General features: G+C 41.5%; 1 protein-coding gene across 1 annotated transcript in view; it reads left to right on the top strand.

The window, feature by feature from the left end:
* Nucleotides 1-614: 614 nt before the first annotated feature.
* The window catches only part of LOC129724573 (uncharacterized), a 163707-nt gene continuing 151384 nt past the window's right edge, over nt 615-12937 (top strand). Inside the window, exon 1 of the mRNA XM_055679567.1 lies at nt 615-1774. Coding sequence (XP_055535542.1) covers nt 1746-1774 — 29 coding nt within the window. The 5' untranslated portion in view covers nt 615-1745. The remainder of the gene's footprint in view (nt 1775-12937) is intronic.

Raw genomic sequence — 12937 nt, forward strand, 5'->3', positions numbered from 1 at the left:
ATATTTTTGTTATTAGTATAATACAGAACAAAAAGAAATATTTCATAATATGATAACAACGAGTTTGTCATACACGATAGCATCGCAACGATTAGTAAATTGTATCTTTAATTGAAATAAATAAAAAAAAATAGATTTGAATTAGCACTCGAAAATGTCACGGTTAAAACTAAGTAACGATGAAGAACTAATTAAAAATGTGGGGAAAATTGAAATTATTCATCATGCGTCCACTTCATCTTTAGAGTCGATGGAGGCGCTTCATTCCTCACCAGTCAGTTCAACCACACAGAATGACAGTACGAAAAAAATATGAATAAATTGGAGTTCACAATGGGAATAAAAACAAAAATCCCCAAGTTCGTCCCTGTCATCGAAACGTCTCAGGGCACAGCTGGGCTGAGAGAATAAATTCCTTTGCTCTCACATCCAAGCGTTCAACTACGAAGGAATGCTCTACATGCCGAACCAAAACAGAGAACGACAACCGTCCGTGAGTCTCTCGGAGCCACCTGCCAGCCAGCACTAGGCAAGCTTCAACCGTGAAGCAACCGACACTCAACAGCCGGAAAAACTAAAGAGCTTTTCCCACGGAACGTCCTGCTGATCTGTCGGCGTTCGCTCGTGGCAGTCTTCAGTGTGCGACAGTCCGGTGCGGTCGGTTTTAACGGAGTTCGTACGGTTGAAGGTTCAGCCTAGGAAAGCCAGCTTGGAGAAACAAGCGCTAGTTAAGTGGTATATAAGAGTGTGTTTACGGCTCAGTGTACCGTGATAGCCGCGTGCTGTATGTTGTGAGTCCGTCAGGATCAACGCTGGCTGGCATTGACGATACGATATAGTGCCGCTCGTTGTCTGTTTGTCTAAATCGAACGAGTTTTTCCAGCAGTGGCCTGAAGCCAACGAGCGCAGCAGAGGGTGTTTTTTGTTCTCTCTCTATCTTGCTGCCCACGAGTGAAGACTACGGTCTAAGGGGAGGGAATAATAATTGTAGTGTAGCGAACCAATTTTTCGAAGAAACAGAGTGAAGTGCAGAGTGTGCCATAAGCCTGTAGGTCTCGATTCTACTAGCGGATTCTTTGTGAAAAACGGTTTTATCGTATACAGGGGAATGAATCTATTGATGCTGAAACCTTTCTATTCTGCAACAGAGGAGTTGTTTGAACACGTTCCGGGATCAAGAATGGCGATGTTGTGAAAAGATTGCTCTTGACGTTTGCTGGTATCTGATAGTAAAATTATAAAATTACTGTAAACAATTGAAACTTTCGTGTTTCCGATGCCAGAATAGCGCTCGACTTGTAGCGTTAACCGGTGGAACGGTTCCGGAAGCTACGCGGATAATTCACTTTGCGTCTAAGAGTGTGCTTACGATGTTGATACGTATACGTATATTCTGACTACGTTACGCTGCTCCTTTCACCGTTATATAGCGTGGCTCTTTTTGGTACGCGCCCACAAAGGCCACAGTGGATAAGTGTATGAAAACTGAGTGCTAGATTATTTCTGCCTTGCTGTAGGAATACAAAAATGTTTGTTATTACGTGGCGCGTGCACTGTGTTTACAATCTAGTGAAATCGCAATAAAGAGAATTTAATACTTCACCTGGAGGAAACCATTAGATGCGACTAAGAAAGTTTATAATAACGGTGTGCACAGTTTTGTTTATCGGAGGTGGAAGAATATGATCCATTAAATCAAACCCTCTAGCTTGAGAACCGTGAAGTGAACGAAATCAAGTAACGAAATGGAACACTCAGCGAATCCTTGCATAAGGTAGGTTAAATATAAATTTATTTCTCCTGTTGTGCACACCTCGCCGGTTGTGGCAAATTATTCGAAATGATTCTTTGCCTCACGGTTTGGCCATCTGCAGTTCTTAACGAAATGAGCTTTCCCTCTGACGGCCTTCGTCGGTTTGCCGACCGCAGCCTATCCTTTGCTGCCAGACCGTACTGTCGGTGTAGGTCGGTCGTTTGCCTGATGGGGCACAGTATTTGTCTCCCCAGAGGTACGAGCCTCGACCTCAATATATTCCTTCTTGCTGGTCGACTGCTGCTGCTGTTGCTATGTTCCGCTTTTTCGTTGCTACTGCCGCATTCACACGTTACTTACAGTAGTACTGCTAGTTCCGGTGAGCATTACAGACCACGGAAGCCTGCGGCCAAAAACCATGATGCATATTTAAGGAGACGTAATCTAAATAAATTATTCTCATGAAAGCTTGAACATAAGGTTTTGTTGACGTAAATCGGGCACGACTGAGCCGTCGATGTGATGATGCCTAATGGGGTTCGCAGGGTGAGAATAGTCGTGGAGGAATAAGTTGTCGGCTTTCCTGGAAATGGGACCGCTTAGCGGTATCGCCAAGAGTTGGCTTCGTGCTACTAAGCTGCCGGAGACATTCGTAGCGCGATTATTTCCATAATGATTATCGATATTACTTTTGTAAATTATTACTACAGAGAAATTCATAAGGGCTTCAATTATTCATGGTAATATCTATTTATTTTCATATTTATTGATATGAGTTTTTTTCTTTTTCAACAATTATTACTGTTTTTGTTTTGAGTCCAAAAGCTAATAGTAGGTTCATGCAACAATTCATTTACATCATGTGATGAATCGGTGAGAACATTTTTGTTTATAAAAAACGTTAAAATAATAATGTCATTCTCCCTTTCTTTGTTGAATAGCACTCGCAGTGCCAGGCTGTGTTGATATATGTCTATATTATTACTATTCATGCATTTCTGGCAAATTATTAAACATGTTTCATGTTTTACTTTGAAATGATAACAAAATAAATTTTCAGTTATTTTTGTTGCCTGCAACTGATACGAAAAGTTTATGATATATGTTTCCATACTTGTTGTTAGGAAAAATTATTTAGAAGTAACGATTTCCATTCCATGTCCATACCATTTCAAGACTGTATAAGCTAGTCAGCATATTAGTTATAAGCTTTTATTTTCAACGTGAACCCATGGCGTTATTGATTATGTATCTTTGAACTGTTGGGCAAATCACATAACATATCGACAAGTTTTTGGTAATTTTAGACCCCCCTTGCACAATCGACCATGTACATTCTGAGAGTTTTGTATGAACCATGGACATTCGCCAATAAGGTTTCTCATAAAAAAAATCAAAACATAATGTTTCACTACAAAATCATCAAAACAATGAAGTGAAATAAAGTCACCACGGATTAAGAACTGATTGAAAATTTTTAGAACAATTAGAAAAACGGTAGGATTGTTATTTATGTTTGAAGTGGTAAGTGGTTTTTGATCAACACATGTCAGCAATTGTCGGTCGGAATTTGCCGATTTTCTTTGAATGATGAAGAGCAGAAGTGTCGAGTGAAGAGTCCCGTGATGATGTGTAGTTCATTACGGGTTAAACTAAGTAGCCTTTTGGTAATCGCAAGGTTGAAATAGTTAAACTGTTTAGCTTTCTACAACCTTGCGCATGTTGCCAAGCTGCGATAGCTTGGTTAGAAGAACGTCTACCACCAGTGAACATAACAGTGGAGAGAGAACTCGTTCCTGAGGACACTCTTTCACTGCTTTAACAGTGACAGACGTATCTCCCCATGCGGCTGTGATATTCTTGCTGGTTTTTTTTCTTTTTTTTAATTTCGAGTAGAGGAAAAATTTGCTGCCAAAAACCTGAGAGACCAACCTCAGGTAGTGCGGGGTTTGACTCACTAAAAACCCTCCAGTCTCCAACCTATAATACTCCCCGGGACGACCGCTAGGTATGGCTTCGGGGAGCGGCTTTTATGCTTTGTGCAGCCTGGCTCTATCAAGTCTCCTAGCTAATTGGCTAACTAACCTGGTGACTGGCAGTTAGCCTAAACTAGCGTGTCGGTGGTCAACCTGTCACCTGCTTTGCAACTCTATGACTATTTGAGAGCTACACAAACCACCCTCCAGATGTTCGGGTCTTCACACATCCTCTGAACTAGGTTGTCCGTTGTAGTGTCTGGCCCGCTCACTGCCATCAAGTCGCTCCGCGCACGCGCTAAGCGAGGACAAACGAAGAAGACTCAGCAGTCTCTTCCGCATTGCGGTTTAGACCACACTGGGTTCCCATACCTAAGTATGGACGAGACCACGTTAGCAAAAAGTTTACACTTGCTTCCATTCACCGCTGAGCTATTCGACATCATTCGAGATAGTGCTACAATAATCGTAAAAGCCCTCTTGCGAGCATTGTTGACATGACTCTTGAATGTGAGTTTATCGTCAACCATAACGCCCAGAGCTTCAGAGATCGCTTTGAGGTTATGATGCAGTCTCCGACCCCCATTTGTTGCTCTCATCTATGTATATCTATATTTGTTGCTCCGATTTGCGGTTATTCACAACCATGACCTCCGTCTTATAGTGCGCTAACTCCAGTTTCATGGAGTGATTCAGTCTTCGATCTTGCGTATACAGTGCGCGGCTGTCAACTCGACCTCTTCTATCGACTCGCCGTAGACCACCAGCGTTATGTCGTCTGCAAAGCCGACGATCACTATTCCCACAGGGAACTTCAGGTTTAACACCCCGTTATACATGACATTCCACAACACCGGTCCTAGAAGAGAACCTTGCGGAACTTATAGAACCATGTAAATTGATGCGAACGACGTATTATCAAAAGCTCCCTAAATATCCAGAAAAGAACAGACTCTTTTTTTTATTATTCTCGCTTATTTTCCGTCGGTCTAGTTCCGCCACTGTTGTTGTGCTAATCACCGACGCCCAGGGAGGTGACTCCACCCAGGACCCCAACTCACGACCCGTTAATTAACGAACCGGCGCCAACGGCTTTACTTCCTCATGCGATGGAAGGCGTGATCCCAGAGATTTTTCGCCTCAGAAAATCTCCCGGTGTCGGCTAGGATTGAATTTAGACCAGTAGGGTTGGTTGTGAGTGGATCACGCCACCCCACAACCATCGACACCTATGTCGGCGTTGGGATTCTAACCCAGGCGTCGAGCGTGGTTGGCGGAGACATTAGCAACCACGCTAGGCCTCCGTCTTTAAGCAGACTCTTTATATTTCAGTGATTTCTCGATCTTCGTCACTAGGCAATGCATAGCGGTTTCAGTAGATTTACCCTGTTGATCAGCTTATTGATGCTTATGCAAGGATAATTCATTCAGAAACTCGTTGCCTTTTTTGCGTAGCTTTGGTATAAACACCACTTTAACGTTTCGCCAGCTTACCGGGATATGTCCCAAGGTAAAGCTGGCTCGAAAGAGGCTGATGAGTTCGGACATGATAAGTCCGTCAGATTTTAGCAGACATACATCGATACATCGATTTGAATCGTATAGGGATATAGGGCTCGGCCTCTGCCAAGCAACTTCTATCGCTACACCCAAGATGGGAGCCTCGACGCAAGATTAAGCATTTCCATTAAACACTGAACATTCAAACAGTAAGAATGAACCAATACAATCGGCAACGATCTAGGCGACGAAGTAAGGACGACGATTGGATGTTCGGTACATGAAATCGTAAATCGCCAAACATTCTAGTGGTAATAAGATCCTACCCCGCCACTTCGACATCGTTGTACTCTAGGAACTTTGTCGGAAAAAAGAGAAGATACGGAGGATTTGTTGATGCTGGTTACAGTACTACCAGGGTAATAGCACTAACAACGAGCTGGGAACCGGCTTTCTAGTGCTTAGGCAGTGTGCAGAGTCGTGTATAGTCGAGTCAAGTGGCTCAACAACACGTAGTTCCGCGGAACTTTCAGACTTCGGAGGACCTTGACCCACCGCCTCTCGAGGACGGTTGGTGCAAGATTCGCACAGCTATCACATGATACTAGGAGTGGAGGCACCGATCGGCAGAAACGAATCGTATGACGAGGGAATTTAAGTCTTTGAGATCCAAGTCGACTAGGGGTAAAAACGCTAAGTACAAACGCAAGAGGATCATGAACATACGCCAGAAAGTGATCATGAATATGGAAAGTTCGAGCAGTTGTCCTGGGCTAGTGATACATGGAAGTTTTATTGGAAGATGATTCGGTCTCGCAGAGGCCATGTGCCGCAAGCCGACGACGTGAATGGTAACCTTCTTAGGGATGCCAGAGAGTTCGCCGACAATTGGAAACAGCATTTCGTTGGACACTTAAATGGCGATACAGCAAGCAGAAGTGGAACAGGAATTTATCTAGGAGCAGCAGATAATCGAGTACCGACCCCCGATGCACATGATGTTCGTTATGGGATCGTGAAGCTGAATTACCACAAAGCCGCCGACAAAGACGAATTACTGAACGAGCTTGTAAAGTTCCAGGATTTGGGAGCAATCTACAGTAAGAGCGACAAGTAGGAGTACCGCAACTTCCTCGGCATATCGCTTATATAAGCCGCTTACAAAATACACTTGCATATTCTGTTTTGTCATTTATCACCTTTAACCAGGAAGATCGCAGTTACTAACCTAGTGGGCTTTATGGGAGCTCGCTCCATCACAGACCAGAGTGCTTACACATCACATCTCATCGACTTCATGGCGGTCTACGATACAGTCGATCGAGAACAGTGGAAGCAGATCTGTTATAGTAAGGAATTTTCGGGAACTAAAAGGAAACACATCTATGCTTGGTTGAGGTTGACCTAGTAATGAGATAATATCAGTCTTGCCACTGTTCTCCTCCAGAAATACCTTGCTATTCCACATACAATGTCTCAGATGTCATACTGGCAGCACTCTGCAATTTTCTGCGCTGCAACACTTGCTCTTAAAAATCAAAACCTTTCCAGACAATCTCCGTTTCGTCAATCAATTTTAACTGCACTAGGGTCAGGGTAAGCTTGTCTTCGTTTCAGGCTTCGTTAGCGGATTAAACGACGAAGTACTTGCAGCATCATCGCCTTGACAAGTAGGACTCCATAAGGTCACCCACTGCCCAAGGGTGGTCTTTTCATGGTGGTCCGGCAGCGTCTTCCACGTGTTCTTTGCCGTTGTTTTGTCACGAATCAGGGCGTGTTATCTCTCATTCAACATCAACCTTTTTTTCAGTGGTTGCTGAGTCCAGGAGAGTTTCTGGTTCTACGCTGCTCCCTCCGCAGCAACGCTTTCACGAAGAACGACCATGATTGGTAGTTTAAATTGCTCAATTTGATAATCGTTGCTCATTCCATCGTTTCGAGAAAACAGCGAACTATTCACGGTTCAGTTTTTCGGTCAGGAGCATCCAACTGGGCTCCGCAACCTATTATAAATAGAAGAGGGGAATGATCGGGATTTTTTTGCGGGTTTAAATTGATGCTTTTCGGTGAAACTAAGTTTCACCGAGAAGCATCAATTTAAACCCGCAAAATAAAACAAACGGTGATGTAAACAAGATTCAAACATAAGATCGGGAAAAATGCAAAAAATGTATGAACGTTAGTATTGGATTAGTTTCTGTATTCAGTGGTGGGCACCGCTAACCGAAAATTTTTTTTTTCTCGCTTATTTTCCGTCGGTCTAGTTCCGCCACTGTTGTGGCCAATCACCGACGCCCAAGGAGGCGACTCCACACCCAGGACCCTAACTCACGACCCGTTTATTAACGGACCGGCGCCCACGGCTTTACTTCCTCATGCGATGGAAGGCGTGATCCCAGAGATTCTTCGCCTCAGAAAATCTCCCGGTGTCGGCTAGGATTTAATCTAGACCAGTTGGGTTGGTTGTGAGTGGATCACGCCACCTCACAACCATCGACACCACCGAAAATTTAGCGACGCTAATCGCTTAGTCGCTAACCGGAAAATTTAGCTCGATAATCGCTAAACGCTAAACGCTAAACCCACATTAGCGGAACTTTCGCTAATCGCTAATCGCTAACTTTTTAATATGTAAATAGTCATATCGCTATATTTATTGCTCGTGTTTTGTAAGATTTGGACCACTTTGATCTGTTTTGGTTAAACAAACGAAAGCAATTACTTTTTAAAGCTATTTACAGTAAGAGGTTCACGAAACGGTATTCATATTTGATTTTGTAAAAACAAGAATAACAAAAATTATTTAGCTTGCATTGAGAAAAACATTTTTAGGAATGTTTTCATGAAAATTCAATTATTATCTGAATCGAAAAAGTAGAACCAAAGTTGTCATAATTTCAAGCGCATTGCATTGGTGAAGATTATCACGATATAGAGCATGTCGTTTCGTCATGCCCTGTACACCGTGACGCCAGGTCTAAATTGATAGCTTCCCTTCAGGCCGGTGGTAGACAGCCGGCTGTTCCTTTTCGTGATGTCTTGGCGATCCTTGACCTACCCTACATGTCCCTTATATACGTTTTCCTGAAATCCATCCATGCCCCAGTCTAGTTCCATTTCCTTCCGCCTACATTCAATCGAACGACAAAAGCATGTTTAAATCCCGGATTCGGAACCAGCAACTATTCTCCGGACGATACTCTCAGGGCCCAAAGGATACATCTCAATGAGCCAGTCCGTAATATCTTGGCCCAGCGAAACATGCTTATCCATGCAATAGAAAAACATCAAACAACAAACCAGTGATTTAAACAAAATATTCTAGTTTTAATTCAGATTTAATTCTAGCTCGTAGTCGGCCACGTGGATAAAAAATTTGCTTTTAGTTTTGAAGTTACTTAAGAAAGTAAGACACTAGTTATAATTGGCGCCGTTAAACATTAATTGTAATTGTGCCGTGTCAAATAAATGGTATGTGAGAGAAAAAAAACGGAACTTATCGACCTTATCACGAAGTACTCCAAAATTTTTCTTGTTTAGATGGTAGTCGTGTTCAAGATGTTGAAGTGAAATAGAGTGACAGTCGCTTCAATCGAATCGTCCACGTAAAACTACATATGTTGCCTGCTTTACTTAATTTAAAGTGTAGTCATGCAAAAATGAAAATCATTCGTAGAGTAATCACACAGCTTTATGTTAGACAAGCTTAAAGTTAGAAGAAAAACAGAGAAAACATGAAAAATAAATAACAACTACTCATTTGTAGAATACCCAAAAAATAAAAATAGTTAAAATTCAATCAGCATATATTGTTGCAAAGTAGATTCCAATAATTCTCATCCGCCACTCTTTTTAAACTGAAATTTCATTATATCAAACCCAAGTAACACGGTTGAACCTTCATTGTACCCTTGTGTGGAAAACCACACAAATGAATTTTGTTTCGATTTTTTTTCGAAAACTTCTCGATCGATTTTGACGAAATTTCTTGACAATTCCTAAACCATCAATCCTACACAAAATATATATTTTCCAAGGGAAAAATATTTTTGGTTGATGAGATATTTAAAAACTTACGTTGTTTACCCTGGTGTGTGGATTTCCACACATACAACATTCGAATTTATTTTGGACAAGAAATAACTTAATTTTGCCCCAAACATATTTTTTTCATTAAGTGCTTTCATACCTGAAGCTATAGGTACCAATTAATCCTGTTTCTAAAATCGCAAAAGTTGTGTATGTATGCGGAAGTATGTGTATGTGTGTTTATTTCAATTCTTACGACCAATATATCTCGATTTTCTCAGTACCGGCTGAACCGATTCGATTGTTCTTAGTCGTGTTTGAAAGAGTTAAAGTCTAGTTAGTTGATGGTAAATATCGTTTTGATCTGAAGGTTCATTCAAAAATGACGTAACAAAATGTGATCAGTTTATATGGGAACTGATAAACTAATTGATTTTTTTTTCAACGATTTGACTGAATTTAGAATTGTATATAGGTGCATTCTTGTAATTCGCAACATGAATATATAAATCAAAAGGCTACGTGGGACATGTGTAAAAGTATGTGTTTATTTGTTTCATCCCAGAGTGAGAATTTTCACACATATGGGTTACGAATACGCTAATGCAAAAAGTACCTATTCAGTGTTTGCACAGCTTGGTTGAGCAGTGTTCAACATTTACACAGTTTTATGTCTACTGCAAGACAAGTGTACTCGCACTTTTAGGTATATTGAAATAAATTTAGAATGGATCTCCCGAGATGGTCTAACAAGCCAGTCGTCGTGGGTTCGGCTCGGCTCTCGGCTCGGGATAAACTGTTAGTGTTAGTAGGATCGTAGCGCTAGCTCCGCAATTGTCCTTTACACTAAGCAGTTGACTGCGAAGTCTGTGTATTACAAACAAAACGTCGAGTTCCGAATCGGAATGTAGCACCAAGGCTTTGCTTACTTTGCTTAGCATGGATTTCAGAATATTCTCACGAACATTCCTAGCACCAAATTGCTACATTTGGTCAAACCGATGTAAGGATTTTTTTTTGTTCAATTGCTATCATAGTATCTTTAATTGGTTATATCATGTAAAAACGTTTTGTTTCGTAACTTTTGCATGAACCATCGGATCAAACAGATGAGATAATCTATTTTTCAAGATTGTTTTTGTACACTACGCATAATATCATTCAATTAGTTACCTTCAAGATACTGCAATGTACTTGTGGCGTTTCCACAAGTTTTTTTATTTCAACATATCTTTCGAAATTATTATTTAATTTTTAGTATATTTTTGAATCAAAATCTACCCTCCAAATCCCAATAAACGCATCTAGCACCAAAAGGACTCAAATCAGTCAAACCTCGGAAAAAAAACCGGTTGGTTTATCAGTTTCTATATAAGCTGACCACATTTTGTTACGTCATTTCTGAATAAACTTTCGGATCAAAACGATATTTACCATTAAATAACTAAGCTTTAAGTTCTTTCAAACGCGACTAAGAACAATCGAATCGGTTCAGCCGATGCTGAGAAAATCGAGATATATTGGTCGTAAGAATGAAGATAAACACACATACACATACTTCCACACACATACACACCCTTGTAGCCGGCCCTGGTCGATCCCTAGCTTGCGGGCAGCTTAAGCGCCACTCCGAAACGGAGACTGTCCACCTAGATTAGTTTTGCCCTGTTGAGACTCCCCTAAAGAGTCGTTCCAAAGAATATACCAAAAAACGGAATCAGGATCGGACCAGATGGCTACACAAAATTCGGTCACCAAAAACGGGTCGACACCCTTTTATCCCCCAGCAGAGATCTTCAACACCATCTATTCTCTCAGAGAGTTTGCGGTGAGAAACGCAGTCTGGAAGAAAAGCTTTGCCGATCATTCGAATCTCGCCACGCGGAAGACGAAACTATCACAAACGGAAAACGAACCAAAATGACGTGAAACACTAGAACCGGACTTAAACCTTGCGGGAGCATTACATTAACAAAACTACAACACTATCTGCATGAAACAAACTCCATATATTATTATTGAAGAACAGGTTTGTATTTAAATTTAGCAAGCATGCTTTTATATTATCATTATCATTGTATGTGTGTAACTTATCGTCTAGACTAAGCTCCTATTGTGTGCGTTTTTTCTCTCCCTATCACTAGTGCTCATTGACCCATGTGCTTTTCAAGTTTCGATCAGCTGCTCCAGAATGGATATATGCAGTGACGTCCTGCGGTGCGAGCAATTGGCTAGCTACCCGGGATTTAGATTTGTAGAGTGGGGCGATCAAAAATTCTGAAACGTGTGCACGCTATTTCGGCCTTCACTCAACGAGCAAAAATCATGGGCGCGGTTTCGATACCGGCCAGTGCGACTAACAGTCGATTATTCGAATATCACAATTAAATTGTGGGGTCCTTCATGGACGCGCCCACCGCTCTCGAGAGTAAATTGGAACGACTCACCAATAGATTGCTGTGTGCTGCTGCTGCTGCTGATGTTGGTCGTTGGCGTGTTAAACTGCTGCTGCTGGCGATCACATTAGGCCAACGCGATCCCTCGACCGGAAACGGCCACTAACCTCACCGGAGGACTTTTGTCTATCCGATGCTGGTCACGTGGGCAGATGAAGCGCGATCTGCGATTGTCCCGCGCGATGAAACGGCTGTCGGGAAAAATTTCGTCCTGGGAGAGAACGGTACGCGTTGCGTCTTTTGCTGTCCTGCTCTCGCTCGTTCGGCTGTGGGTGAGAGTGCGCAGCCTTGTGGCTGTACAAACGGGGTCATTAGCATATAGTCGGGGTCAATGGCTTTGAACTTTGAGCACATTTACCTTTCTACTTTGCATACAATTTTTAACGCACTATTCGCACTAAATGATTCAATTAGACTTCACTTGTAACGAGCCTATTGTAAATTGAAGAACAAGGAATTAAGACAAGTAACTAATAAATCACGTCACGAAACTAACTTAACAAAAATTAATTAGAAAACGCGGACAACAGACTTTCAACGCGACACTTCCAAATTGCTTAACGATCTCGGACGAAATGAACGATCATTATTAGTCCTCAGATCAGGGAAGGTGATTTCGTACGAATTTACAGGAAGTACGTAATTTCCCGCAAATCTCGTCGGGAATATTCGGAAATCTACAATTCTGCTGGTTGTTTCATTTTGGCTGCCGTCATTAGGCCCTATCTGTCCCTCTCCAACCATTTTTTGGCAATTCTATATGGGAACTACTTCGGGTTTTCTCAACCGCCTAATCTAGAGATGCACATTCTCGGAGAGACGCGTGCGCTAGGGTGTTGCGACAGATACGACAAACTACGGTTGTCTACATCTTGGCGCAACACAATTGTGTTGATCGATTATAAATTAATTCTAAACAAATTCTTGAAATACTATGACCGCTACACCCTATCCGATTTTCGAAATAGGATTGTTTGGTACCTTTAGCTTCAGATATGTGAGCACTAATTGAAAAAAATATCTTTGGGGAAAAATTAAGTTGTTTCTTTTCCAAAATAAATTGAAAAGTTATATGTGTGGAAAACCATACACCAGGGTAAACAACGTAAGTTTTTTTTAGGATTCAATGAAGATTAAAGAGTCTTTAATATAACTTCAACTTATAATTCATATATATAAAATCAATACGAGTGAATTAAAACCTCATGTTTTTCTTGCAATTT

This window comes from Wyeomyia smithii, chromosome 2, assembly GCF_029784165.1.
Source record: "Wyeomyia smithii strain HCP4-BCI-WySm-NY-G18 chromosome 2, ASM2978416v1, whole genome shotgun sequence".
Taxonomy (NCBI): Eukaryota; Metazoa; Arthropoda; class Insecta; order Diptera; family Culicidae; genus Wyeomyia; species Wyeomyia smithii.